Below are 14,764 nucleotides of genomic sequence, written 5' to 3'. Positions count from 1 at the left end.
ATTCATAGTCTCTTCGTCACCGTCGTCCACGTTGAACATCATCAGATGTCCGTCGTCCAATCCACCCGCCAGCTCAGTGTCAGAGATCCAGCATAAACAAATCAGCTTGCTTAGGCATTTGACTGTCCGAGATGAATAAGTTTTTCCAAGGAAATTACATCAACTATGCGATCGTCCATCAAGACGAAGCTGTTGACCTGTTGACCTGGAAAATAGTTTTCATTAATAATGAATAAATAATTAATTAAATTCAAATTCAAGCATAATTTTCATAAGGACGTATGTAATAAAAGTAAACAAAACGAGGTTTTTAATACAACATGATATTCACATGGTCGCTCTTAGTTCCCATATGTTAAAGCGACGTATGTAACAGTGAGACTTCAAAAATAGAAAATTCTACATACGTCGATTCGTAAAAAGATTGTATTAAAAAATTTTAAGATCTAAAATCAGTAAAATCGATGAGTATTATATAAAGTCGCGTGTGATTGTCATGTTGTATTCAAAATCTCGTTTTGTTTACTTTTGTTACATACGTCCTTATGAAAAATTATGCCTGATATGTTTAAAAACATTACATTCATATTGAATACATAAATTACTATGGCCTGCCCTCTAAATAACGAACCAAATCCCATTTTTTGAAATAGGAATTACCGAAATATAATTCTCATTTTTTATATAAATTTCTTTCAAGAGGACTTTTTCGTACTTTGTATTGTTTTTTAAGGCTTTGGTCCGATTCATGAATTAAAATCAAATTACACTTAAAAGTGACAATTCGAAATTATGAAATCCCCTGCTCATAAGAATGGCTGGTGCTACCCAGTAAGACCGTCAAAACATCTATCAAAACGATTCAACATCGGTCAAAGTAATCTTGCTCTGCGAGTAGGGTTATTTGAAAATTATAAAAATTATAGAAAATTATATATAACTGTCATTTTTAAGTTTAATTTGATTTTAATTCGCGAATCGGACCAAAGCCTATGTGTTCAAAAGTAAAATCAATATGACATAATCAATCGAAACAACATTCACTTGTTTCTGGAGCTTTTGAAAAAACTATACATAATTGTAAAAGAAATGTCAATGGCTTACCGTAAATTAATATTAAAATTTCTTCCTGTTTCGTGGTACAGACGAAAGCGACTGATCCACGTTTCGGTTTTGGAGAAGCTTTCAAAAACATTGAGAAATTTGTTTCGTTCATTTTTCTTCCGCTGTGTCCCATTATTAGATCTAGCTGGTGCTGGTGCTGTTGCTGCTACTGGTGCAGTACTCGGCTGTGCCGGTACTTGTGCCGCTCGACAGCCCGGGGCACACGTATACGCCGTTCAGCTTCACATGGTCGAAGATTTTGTGCACCAGACATCCCATCCGGAAGGCATACGCTGATCTTTGCATTCACCGCATTGGTAAACACGATCCCCAGTGTGTCCATTGAGGTGATCCTGTGAAGTGTATTTTACCGATGTGTCGGTCCAGGCCCAGGGTCTTAATATCCGAAAATATTCTGTTACAATATTCACATGCCATATCTTTGATCTGCTCTTCAATCCGTCGTGCGTCCACAATGTGGTCCTTGAGGTCCGACAACTCAAGCAGATTAAACAAACATCTGACTCCAGCGGTTCAACATTATAGTACTCTTGCTCATCCTTCAGCAGCTGCTCTTACCCTCCGGCGCGTCGTCCGTGTAGGTCCCATCAAAGTCTAACGACACAATCGCAGGCATCCTCATCCTCCTCCGTTAATCCAATTGCTTCCGAACTATCGTCGCCTACTTTTGAGTATGTATAGTAAACATCCTGACCATCCACAATTACCGACGAAATGTATTGAGCCGGCGGATCCGGGTCGGGAATCGCTCGAGGATGAATTTTCTTGGTGGGTACCACTTTAGCGCCATTGCTGGTACGTTTCACTCCCCGACCTCGAGTGTACCGCTGTTGTGTTTCTTGTTTTGGCTTCAGAACATTGGTTGATTAAACAAACTCGTCTCGATTCATTGATTTTTGAATCAGAAACAGGAGGTAAACAAAAATGGAAATGACAACTGTTGTCAAACTGACGTGATTTGGATTGAGGGGCTTCTCAATGGTCGAGTGATTGTAATAATTGTAATCCGTCACTCCCCAGGGGTATATAGTGGTGCCCGAAAAAATGGCCACCACTCCGTCTATGTATTCGTCAATGACGTCATGCTCGTTTGGAGACACGTTTGACAGCTCGTTTGGAGACAGAGGATTTATCTTCGCTCATCTATATATTCCACTATCTATAATTTGCAGCCTTTTTCTAATGTCTAGCTACACTGAAAACATTACACACGCCCATGCGACTGGTTTTACACGTGAATTTTCACTAGTTGTATAAAATGGCAAAATAACGTGTATTTCCAGTTCCGAATGTCAAAAATCTAAACGTTCGATACATTTGAAGTACATGGAAAATAAAATGGAAAAACACGTTAAATCCGTATGAATTGCTATTGTGGAAAACTTCAGAATGGGCACCTTGGGTATTTTACCAAATTTTAAATGTTTTTAATCTACATACGACAAATAAAACACTTTTGAGAAATTTATAATTAAAGTAGTCAAGACATTTATTTTTAGAATGTTTTGTTTGAATGAATGTTTTATATATAATCAAATAAGCAAGTATTATTCGCCATATGCTGGACCCGGGATGGGGCACAGAACAGCTGGTCACTCAACTACCTATAAATCAAACTTCAAAATTATTCACTATTTGGTTAATTATTCACACTAGATACTATTTATACTTACATTAATTGGAAACATATTTAGCGCTAGATAATTGCCTCTTCTCTTAAAACAAGTTAAACATTTAATTTCATTTTTATACATACATATAACTTAACGTAAAATTTTCTCAACCGCTTAATGACAGCATAACAAAACTTCCTCATCATACTGATAAAAATATAAAAACTTGTATAAAAACAATGATCAAAACACGTTAAATTGAACAGGGTTGGCAAGTGGTGTCGATTCAATTTTGTTTCTGATGAGTTTAACGTGAATCATAAGTGAAAATGAAAAAGAATAGAACGCGATAGATGCATGTGAAAAGGAACTTTTAGTTTAACGTGGAATACAAGTGAAAAAAATATGTAATAAAACACGTTAGATCCACGTGGAAAAGCACGTTTAACAAGCGTGTAGATTATTTTCAGTGTGACAAGAACAGGCATAATATAAAGAAAGCAGCCCTGCACCAAAATGTCAACTTAATCTCTTTGTTTTGCTCTCACTATTCGTTCTCACGCACACATCCAAACGTATCCAGAGGCAAAAGTCATCAACCCAAAAGTCAAAAACTTTTGTTCACCGTTTCACGCCATCGTTCTGTGGCTGGAAGTTTTTTTTCCCTTTTTGCCGTTTGTCCATCATCGTTCCTCCGCGACGGAAAAGTCAGCAAGTTGAAAAGTATTCGTCGAACGTCGCGTCAAATGAAAACTACGCGTTCGCGAGGCAAGACGTCGATATTTTGTTTTTATGGTCTTGTAAAGTGTTCTAATCCGTCTGTAGCGTTCGTTCATAAGCTTTGAGGGACAAGGGGATTTATTGTGGTTCCAAAAGTGATTGTTGGCAGCTTCAAGCTGCTGCGCTACTAAAGGCTCAGAGAGGTGGGCTGTGAATAAATTTATTGTGGTTCGATTCGAACGAGGTGTTTAGGAAATTCTAGTGAAGGAAAACCTGTGAGTATAGAACGCAATTAGTTGTAGAGCTCTGTAACAGTTATTATTCATATCTTTCGCTAAATTAGTTCTTTGGGATGATTGTTGGTATTCAATCAAGCAAGGGAGATTTAGGTGTGTCAGTCGATTACGTGGTGGACGACCCCATCTACGGTATTGAATAATGACCTTCGCCAGCTTCCCACAAAATAGGAAACGGGAGAGGAAATTTGTTAAGTGGTTCTCAAATGTTTAAAATGCTATCGACAATGTAATTGATGGATTTAAGTCCTCTTTGTTAAATTTTAAAAATGTGTTAGGTTTTAACTTTGCAAACTCATCAATTTTATGTTCGAGTCAAAACAATATTTCAGTCGAAATTTCAAAGTTTTCTGACCGGACTGGACATTATTATCACCTTCAGCATGATCTTACTTTGCGAGATGTGCGACTATCTTATCGCTAGGCTGGGGAAGGCCCACTTGCTCATACATGCATTAATCTCCATTAATCGATTGATTTCGTTGATGGCATCAGGTTAAAAACGCATTTTATATTTTTCAATTTTAGACACGACATATTTCCAGTTTCAATGCAGGTATTGCCTAGGATTCGATTTCCACATTATATGTGGAAATAATTGTGGAATGCCTAATAAATAACGAAGCTGCTTTTTTCAGTGATGAACTCTGTTTAATCTGAAAAATCACTTAAATAAAGGAAAAAAACAAAGCTGCTAAATAACCATGACCAGACAATACCGGTGATAGAAATCGTGATCAATAGTCTTTTTCTCTTGTTATAATTGTTATTTAATACGACAGTTGTGGAACCACTGTCTAGCTCTAGATAGAATGTTCTCTTATATTATTTTCCGAGATTAATATTTTATGCAAAATTTAGGGATTGTATCGATGCGTCCAAAACGGTTGCCCTAATCTGAACACTGTTTTAGAAATGAAGTAAAACTTACTTCATAGACCAACTTACTTTATGGGTAAGGAAACACTTATTAGAAATTCATTATGTACTCTGCATTAAAAAACTAGAAATTTGATCGTGAATTATTAATAAGTTATGTCTATTCCTCTCATTCCGGTTTAGGTATCTCATTCGGGTCGGCTTCCGTTGCGTAGAGGAGATTCTATCATCCCAACCAGTGAGAAAGAAGAGCCTTAGTGCAGTGATCTCAAGGGCGCAGTTAATAGGCTTGTTGGTTGGTCGGTTAGTGACGAGAGCGAAAGTGCGTTTCTTATTAGCCTTAATCAGACGGGTAGAGACCCAACCAGGAGCCGTGCGTGTGTCAGCGGAAGTGTGGTGAAAATGAATTAATTGCATATAAAATACACAGTGGAAAGCAAATTTGCATATACTGCATATAATTTATTTCAAAAGGAAAAAGTGATTCGGAGAAGTAAGGCTCGAAGAGGCACTATAGCAGTTTTGTGGTGGTGATAAGAGTGATAACGCAGCGACGACGTGGCGCGCATCATAAGTAGAAGCTATTAACATAAGCGTAAAACAGGAAGACACATTCGTGTGTGCTGATATTTTCGGTCGTTGTCATCGTTTCGAATCGGCCTGGCAAGTATCACCTACAAAGTCACAAACAGCTACGTGGAGCAGATTGAAAGGCACTCGCAAAAATAAACAAGCTCTTTGTGTTGGAAACCTTACGAAGCAGCCAAGGTTAGGTACAATGGAGACGTATGAAAAGAAAAGCAACATAAACAATTTGCCTACAAAATTTCCAGGTGAGTGAAAATTATTTTTAGGCAAATGAGATTGATATTACATTTAAATGACATCAACCGTTTACTTTATTATAAAAATATAAAAAATAATGATGACACGAATTTGTGAGGCAAATTTAGCATACGATGGTGGCGAAGGAGAAATGCGCTAACGCGTCACGTCGCCGTCAGTTTTAAGCATTTATGCCGCTGTTTGAAATCGGTTACACCGCTGATCTACAGTTCAGTCACGCCGGTTTAATTTTGTAGAAATTATCAATATTCAACGTCAAATAAAAAAGATGGCCAGATTTTATTACAAGTTCGTATAATAATAATTTTTTTAATGGCGATACATATTCGCATGGATTTTAAATTTCCTATTTTCATATATTTTCAAAAGTTTCGATACCGTCTTGATCATTCCAAGCTTCTTCTAGTGCCATACCGTCGATGCCATAATTCAAAACCGCGGCATTTCGTTAGCATGGCACTTGATGATTCCTTGTTTGTCATTGATACAAAATTTCAAAGTATAATAGTCCTGATCTGTACTCAACACGCGCTACTTGTTCGTCCTTCTCGGTGGTCACTTTTCCTCCAGCTATTGTTTTAACTTATATTTCGTTAGGTATATTCCAGCTGACGAATAGGAAATATATTGCACATACAGACGTACAAAAACATCTTCAAAAAGCAACGGTCGCTTTTTGTCATCGACCACCCCTTTTGCACATACATTGCTGACTGCTGAGTGCTGAGTTAAATATTTCCGCACTTGGCCACTGAAATTGACACTCAAGATTAGAGGTGAGCTCCAATAATGCACCGTTGCTCGTGGTAGCACTAATGAAGTTTCACTCTAGCATGTGGCGTGTGCGTTAGGTTTTATTTTCGGTTTAACTTTGAATACGGTGCTTTGTGCATTTCTTTCTTTTCTTATCATCTATCGGTCGGTAATCGGGACAGTCTATTCGTTCATTATCGAGTCGGCCACAATCGAAACCACTTTTCTTCCCATCTAAACCATTTTGGTGTACACTGGTGGAAATAAGTATAAAGACAAGCTCGGTTTCCATACAAAATGGCCATATTGGGAAGTCAATATCTCGATTCTTAGCGATTCGATTGGGCTGATTTTTTGCCAACAAGCCTAAAATGACTTGAATTTTTATTAAATGGTAGTTACATTTATGCATACATTCTGGTTATACGCGTTTCTATTGGAAATAATTATAAAGACAGTTCCGTTGTATGGAGCTCCATATAAAAAGGTGGTGTCTTAATAATTATTTCCAGATTTTGAGGTTAAAATCAACAGAGATGTATAAAATTTACTTAAAGATCGAAAGTTCAAGTTAAAAACAGGTGCCTAGTAAAATTTCAGCCAAATCGAATCGCTACGAATCGAGATATCGATCCTCAATCATGATGAAAATGTATGAAAATCATGCTTGTCTTTATACTTATTTCCGGCGGTATATAGCATATTAGAGTGGCCCAGCCTAGTATGGGGAGAAAAAAAAGTCATCGGATTCTACGGGGCACCCCCCAGGATTTTGTCTTTGGGTAAGAAAATCATTCTCTGAAAATTTCAGCCTGATCGGTTATTGCATAAGCTGGCGCAATTGATTTGAAGTTAATATGGGGGTTTCCGCCGAAATATATGGGAAAATACACCTCTGTTACTATTTCGTACAGGAAATTGGATGGAAGAGCCCGATTGAGCCCAGATTTGCAGGAAATGAAGTTAACTTGCCCATGAACAATTCGACATAAAATTCTACTATTACTAAATAAACTTTAAATCAGTTTTTGGCTGATTTATTTGGAGTTGGATTGAGCACTTTGAAATTCATTAATTGCCATGAAAACATACGCATGCAATCAAAGGTGCCTGTGATGCGTGATTTCGCGCGCACTGAAACATAAGTAACTGCACGCGCGCCAAAACACATATCGCAGCTACCTTCGATTACATGCGCTTATTTTTAGGGCAATTAATGAATTTCAAAGTGCTCAACCAAACTCTAAATAAATCAGTTAAAAACTAATTTAAAGTTTATTTATTCATAGTAGAATTTTATGTCGAATTGTTCATTGGCATGTTAACTTCATTTCCTGCAAATCTGGGCTCAATCGGGCTTTTCCATCCAATTTCCTGTACGGAATAGTAACAGAGGTGTATTTTCCCATATATTTCGACTGAACCCCCATATTAACTTCAAATCAATTGCGCCAGCTTATGCAATAACCGATCAGGCTGAAATTTTCAGAGAATGATTTTCTTACCCAAGGGCAAAATTCTGGGGGGTGCCCCGTAGAATCGGACGACTTTTTGTATCCTGGGCCAGTCTAATAGCATATCATATGTTTTTGTTTTCGGTGCGGATACAAAAACGTACGTTTCGCAAGTTGGAAATATGAGTGCGTCACGAAAAAATGATGAACTTTTAATAGCTAATAAGTTGTACTGCCCCCACTGGCATAACAGTCCCATTCGACTTATCTTCCCTTTTGAGTTAACCCAGTCTTCATTTCAAATGTACTTCCATGCATCATAATAAAAAGATTTTGTATGTCCATGAGTGAAAAAATACCAAGTCATTTGCGTCCCACATTGAAAGCACCCGCATAACAGTCATAACAGAATTTATATGACCTGATTGCACGAAAATAAACAATATTTCAATCAAACAAAATCGTATAACGGTAATCTATCGAATGATAAACAACTCAGCAAAATTTCAACAAGATTTGATGATGTTTCCATTTATTAGGTTTTTTTGAAGTTTTCTATGGAACCATGCGTAACCAAACGTCTGTTATAACTTTTCAAAAATGGTTGATTTCCAACAATTGTTGCGTCCCAGTTTATGCAAGAATTCTCTGAAGTATAAGGCCTTGAGCTCCTGATAGCTTTTAGCTTTTTTGTGATCCATAGAATTTAATTGGATAAACGATCAACAATTCTTCTATTTCAATTCATCCAAGAATTTCCTGGAGTTGAGGCATAAAGATCTTAACAAAGGGCTGATATTCCTTTTTTTTTATTGTCCATGCCCTTTGCAATCTTTAGAACCTAATTATCCATATCCCCTCAAAAACTGCTCCATTACAAGTCATCCAAGAATGCCTTGGAGTATACGAAATTATGACTACAGTCGCCTCTCCACATCTCGATATTTAAGGGACCATCGAGATAAGGAGAGATCGAGGAATGGAAGGAAAATTTAAGTGGATACTAGATCAGAAAAAGTTCGTCGCTATGAAAAACGACAACAAAACAAATGTCATTCCTTGTTTTTAATATGCTCGTTATTGTTCAAAGATGGTCTAGTAGCCTAGAAATTTGAATTAATCGACATAGAGAGAATGAATTCTGGACAAAATATGACCAGAACACATCGAGATAGAGAGATATCGAGATAGGGAGGTTATCGAGATGTAAAAAGCCCAAATGCATGGAGATCGAAGGGATCGAGAAAACCATCGACATAGGGAGAGATATCGAGATATAGAACATCGAGATGTAGAGAGTCGACTGTATTAGATCTTGTCAAAAATAGTAGGGGACCAGGGGGCATTATGAACACCCGGGGCAGATTGGACACCACCAATATTCTTGTTGTTTCAATCATTTTTTTACTTTCAATGCAGCAAACTCTATAATCCTTTCACAAACAACTAATTTATAGCGTAGAAGTCATTGTTTTATCTTCTTAGCGCATAAATTAGACAAAAAAGTTAGAATATCTTCCAAATGATTAAAATTTATAAGTTTCGCCTCCCATAAAATAAGCTTTACTTTACCATAGAAGACGATTTCTCAATTATTGGTCATCCCATTGCAAAATTCTTTTATTTACAGTGCTCTGGCATGTATTTGTGACAAGTTTCCTTGATTTTTACAAAATTTCAATAGTTTTAATATTTAATTGTATTGTTATGAACTATTTTTTGAATTGTTGCATAGATATGAATTTCTGAAAATGGATTGAATTGATGACTTGACCTCAATTCCTACTTTTAGGCGTGATAACCCTACACACAATTCTGATGGCTTTTCCGCAAACGTGACCTTTAAGTGGTCTTGTTGTGTAGGGGTTATCACGCCCATTCAGAGAGTAGGAGGTTGAGGGTCTGAGTCCTCCAAGACACGTGGATTCTTTTTCGCAAATTTCATATCAATTTGTCCATTTCGAAACATATGCTGTGCATATGCACAGCCAAGATATTTAACAAAAATAGTTTTCGTACGGCCGAGTTGCCGAATAATATGCAATTAATTGTAATCAAGTGTCGGTCTTTCACCGTCATTAGTCGTCTGAGTACACGCGACCGCTTACGTTAAGGCAATCAAACTCATCAAATGCTTTAGCCAAGCAAGCCTTTGGCACAGCAGAGTGCGATTGAATTCGCATTCTATACCGTCCCGCCCAGACAGTTCCTGGGGGCATGGAGTGCGATCCTCTCGTTTAATAAACAATGTGCACTCGCTTGGCTGTGGGTATACAATAGTAAAGCACATGTGGAGATTGGACAAATCAAGCATCCGAAAGATATTCAATTTGCAAAAAGGGAGCTAACCGCGGTGGAGGTTGGTACTGGATTCTGATGGCTTTTCCGCAAACGTGACCTTTAAGTGGTCTTGTTGTGTAGTGGTTATCAAGCCTATCTAGAGAGTAGGAGGTTGAGGGTTCGAGTCCCTCCAAGACACGTGGATTATTTTTCGCAAATTTCATATCAATTTGTCCATTTCGAAACATATGCTGTGCATATGCACAGCCAAGATATTTAACAAAAAATAGTTTTCGTACGGCCGAGTTGCCGAATAATATGCAATTAATTGTAATCAAGTGTCGGTCTTTCACCGTCATTAGTCGTCTGAGTACACGCGACCGCTTACGTTAAGGCAATCAAACTCATCAAATGCTTTAGCCAAGCAAGCCTTTGGCACAGCAGAGTGCGATTGAATTCGCATTCTATACCGTCCCGCCCAGACAGTTCCTGGGGGCATGGAGTGCGATCCTCTCGTTTAATAAACAATGTGCACTCGCTTGGCTGTGGGTATACAATAGTAAAGCACATGTGGAGATTGGACAAATCAAGCATCCGAAAGATATTCAATTTGCAAAAGAGAGCTAACCGCGGTGGAGGTTGGTACTGGATTCTGATGGCTTTTCCGCAAACGTGACCTTTAAGTGGTCTTGTTGTGTAGGGGTTATCACGCCTATCTAGAGAGTAGGAGGTTGAGGTTCGAGTCCTCCAAGACACGTGGATTCTTTTTCGCAAATTTCATATCAATTTGTCCATTTCGAAACATATGCTGTGCATATGCACAGCCAAGATATTTAACAAAAAGTTTTTAAATATGTTCAGCTGTTGGGGCAAACTGGACACTCTATATGGGGGTAGAACTGACACCTTTAAAATTAAAAACATAACCTTAAACTCATCGAACTAGGCTTTCATATCGTGATATTTTCGTGTCATCATGGTGCGGAATTACAAATCGCTATAAAAGTTCCAGTACATGCCATATATCCCGGGTAGAGGTGAATAACAAACAAATAACATAACAATAGCAAATTTTGCTGTGATATCAGATTTTGTTATTCTTATGTTATTCATAAACAACATAAAATAGCATCCCAACAACAAGTTTTGTTATAATAGTAGAATTTGTCATTCATATGTTATTGTAAAAAAAGAGCAGAACAGCAAATGAAGAACACATTTTGCAATCATAGCAAAGTTTGTTATTCATTTATCATTTGCTTTTTCAACATCAATAATAACTGATTTTGATAATTTCTTTTCTTCGAATATTTTGCTATTGGTTTGTTATTATAATAGCAAAATGAGTTATTTATGAGTTATTTGCTAGAGCAATGTCTGTTATTATTTTTGCTATTTTAGCAACTATATCAAACAAACTAATATCATATTTTGCTATTCAGTTATTCATATATTAATAGTAAAATTTGATATTATTTTGCTGTTTTATTCTACCCGGAATCGAAAGAGCTGAGCCCATCAAGTAAGTAAGTAAGAATAAAGAGCAGAACAACAAATCAAGAACACATTTTGCAATCATAGCAAAGTTTGATATTAATTTATCATTTGCATTTGCAACATATCAATAATAACTGATTTTGATATTTTCTTTTCTTCAAATATTTTGCTATTGGTTTGTTATTAGAATAGCAAAATTAGTTATTTATGAGTTATTTGCTAGAGCAATATCTGTTATTATTTTTGCTATTTTAGCAACTATACCAAACAAACTAATATCAGATTTTGCTATTCAGTTATTCATATATCAATAGTAAAATTTGATATTATTTTGCTATTTTCTTCTACCCGGGATATCATAGAAGTCGCTAAAAGTGCAACAAAAAAGGAAGTGTTTTGTATAGAATTGGCAATCTCGTTGTCATGTTGATCAGTACAACCCATTGGTAGGATTGGTGATGCCAGGAAGGTGGATAAGAACATGCATAGATTATTCAATGCTTAGAGGAGGGACGATTGGGAAGGGGTCTTGCAATAAGTGTGAGGATCCATATAAAAAAAATCATATGCTTCATACAAAAAGTTTGACATACATGTATGAGGCCGACTAAAAGTGGCAAATTTTTGCGTTACGTAATCAATCTTCTTCTATTCACCATGGAATTAAAATAGAAAACGATCATATATGACCTCGCTTAAGACGAGGGAAATAGATTTTCGGATGTTGATGATCCAAACACAATTTTAGGTGTCTCATACAAAAACATGACAGGAAGATGAACAATTGGGTAATATTTTTGTTGGATGATCCATAAAATAGGTTACGATGGCATATAATCACGAGTAAGATAATTTTCTTCATATTTTATAAGGGTGTCCATACTGCCCCATGGGGGTGTCCAATCTGCCCCGCTACCTTCCCGAGAGTAGTGAAAAATTAACTATTACAAAATCGTCCTATTTGATTGAAATTGCCTTATTTTCAATACGATTCAAAACAGAACTGGTAGTTAACGAGTAATAGTATTATGTAATTGCTAGAAATCCGAATTATATTTAATTTAAATCACCTAATATTGATTATAACCTTAGGGTGTCCATATTGCCCCTTGTTCCCCTACATGATCCTTGATATCCATAGAACTGAATTGGATAAGGCTTATACAATAAAATACTAAGAGCATGTTTCATTGAGGCTCGACAAAACTGAAACTCTAGAAACTAAATTTAAATAAAATCATAATCAACTAAATCTTACTGTGGAATTCTTACGAATGAATGGAAGCACCGCCACTCATTGACCCTTAAACTTTTAGTGACACATGTTTTCGGGTCGGGCCAGTCACTAAAAAGTCACTATTTTCAACTATTTTAGTCAAAATCCATGACCATTTACCCAAATTATTAGCTTTATAACAGTGATTCATTGCAAGCATGCTATGTCACAGTTCATGAATTGCAAGGCTTACTGCAGACCCTGCTGACATTAAAATCTTTTTCAAAAATCCGCAGTATCAATTCTCGCGTTATTTTTGAAAACGTCGTAAGTCCAAAAGAGAGGTTCTCTTTGTTTACTTTCTCTTTCGATTATTACGAAGCCATACTAATATTTACATCGGATTTTTTAACAGAGATCTGAAGAAAATTGCTTTATCTAGCGGGTTGAGGTGGAAATATTGCAATAAATGCAAAGCTAGCTTAGATATTAGTGAAAGAGAGCGTAATGAAAGAGAGTCTCTCATTTAGGCTTTGAACTTTCCAGATCGATCTTTTTCTATTTTACATAAATTTAAAAAAAGATGAAGGGTCCATCTGCCCTCCTTCTTTCCAACATCCACTTCGATATATACTTGAGAATTTTTTCAAAATATTTTCCGTTGGGGTTTTCAACATTAGAAATTGCATAATCTTAGTAAATTCTAAAACGAAGAGTAGTAAACTTTTAAACATTTTTGTTTTTTCAAGTTTGTTCATTTGGTAGGCTCAGGCGTGTACAACACTTTACGGAGCCATGGTTCTTTGTGATTTTATTATACAGTTAGTAAGAGTAGAAGCCAGCGTACTCATGGTGACTCGAGGTTAGTTCACAATGCTCAAGGATGGACGGGGCTAAGGATTTGGGATCAGATAATCTCATCCGGGCATTTGACGTCAGGGACGATGTGGCGTGTCGTCGTGCTCGATGAATGATTCGAGTGGGAGCATCTTCCGAATGGCAAGAGCTATGGAACCTTACAGAACAAAAAGGCAGAGACTAAACTAAAAACCTAGATTAATCCACCTAGCAGTGATGATGCCTTTCTCGTGCATTATAAAATATATTGAAAGAATCACATAAGAAAGGTCAAAAAAGATCTTTAGGAGAATGGATCACATTTTTTCGATAATTTTGCATGTTTTTGCATTAGTTAAAATGTATTGCCACCATTTTCGTGAATTTTTTTTTTTGCAGATTTGATTTTTTTTCCAAGGGGGGACCCTTGGGAAAAAAACATGATTTTTCAATACTTCCGAACTGCACTGTCCGATCGAGCCAATTTTGAATAGCAAACCACATTCCCCGTCGAATGCAACTTGTTGCGAGTAAATCGTATAATGCTAAGTTCCAAAAAGTGTGTCTACAAAATTTGTACACATACACACATACACACACACACATACATACATACACACATACAGACATCACCTCAATTCGTCGAGCTGAGTCGATCGGTATATAAAGATCGGCCCTCCGGGCCTCCTATCAAAATTTTGTTTTTGAAGCAATATTATAGCCTTTACGTACACTTAGTGTACGAGAAAGGCAAAAAAAACTTTGAGGAAAGAAAAAAACAAAATTTTAGATTTTGAAGTCAGAAGTACAAAGAAAACTATAAATGGCCTGCATATAGACAACATCACGATCTCCTAAAACACCTCGAACTTCCCTGAAGGGTTGTTTACCTCGGGCCACTAGAGTATCCAATAATTGCTCTCTGGAGGCGTCATTTTCCGAGCAGGACCAAACTACGTGATCGATGTCATCATAACCGATGTATTTGGAACGCGTCGTTTCTGAGCTTCGAGTGCCCTTTTTTAAATCAACTCAGTAAGGAATCGATATTCATCCAAAGGTGGAAGAGTATCAATACCAATTTTTACCGCCGATGCAAATTTTTGCCAGTCAATGTTCTTCGTGATGTCGAGAGGAACATTAACTGGCTCAGACTGTTGATATCCACTCTTAATTGTGGTGACTATCGGCATATGGTCACTACCATGGGGATCTTGAATTACCTTCCACGTGCGATCTAATGATAGT

At 36.9% G+C, this 14,764-nt stretch overlaps 1 protein-coding gene and 1 pseudogene across 3 annotated transcripts in view; one reads left to right on the top strand and one right to left on the bottom strand.

Moving 5' to 3' along the window:
- Positions 1-997: 997 nt before the first annotated feature.
- LOC134208805 (uncharacterized) lies at positions 998-2,813 on the bottom strand (annotated as a pseudogene).
- Positions 2,814-3,346: 533 nt separating this feature from the next.
- LOC134217539 (rho GTPase-activating protein 68F) overlaps positions 3,347-14,764 on the top strand; it is a 78,933-nt gene continuing 67,515 nt past the window's right edge. Inside the window, exons 1-2 of one of the 3 annotated variants that reach the window (XM_062696309.1) lie at positions 3,347-3,661; positions 4,817-5,466. In XM_062696309.1, coding sequence (XP_062552293.1) covers positions 5,412-5,466 — 55 coding nt within the window. In that variant the 5' untranslated portion in view covers positions 3,347-3,661; positions 4,817-5,411. Of the gene's footprint in view, positions 3,734-4,691; positions 4,710-4,816; positions 5,467-14,764 lie in introns of those variants that run through there. The other 2 variants (XM_062696308.1, XM_062696310.1) reach the window with 2 other exon arrangements.

The sequence above is a fragment of the Armigeres subalbatus genome, chromosome 2 (genome assembly GCF_024139115.2).
Source record: "Armigeres subalbatus isolate Guangzhou_Male chromosome 2, GZ_Asu_2, whole genome shotgun sequence".
In the NCBI taxonomy this organism is placed as follows: domain Eukaryota; kingdom Metazoa; phylum Arthropoda; class Insecta; order Diptera; family Culicidae; genus Armigeres; species Armigeres subalbatus.
Note: the sequence above shows the minus strand (reverse complement) of the source record. Positions and strands in the feature narration are given on the sequence as shown.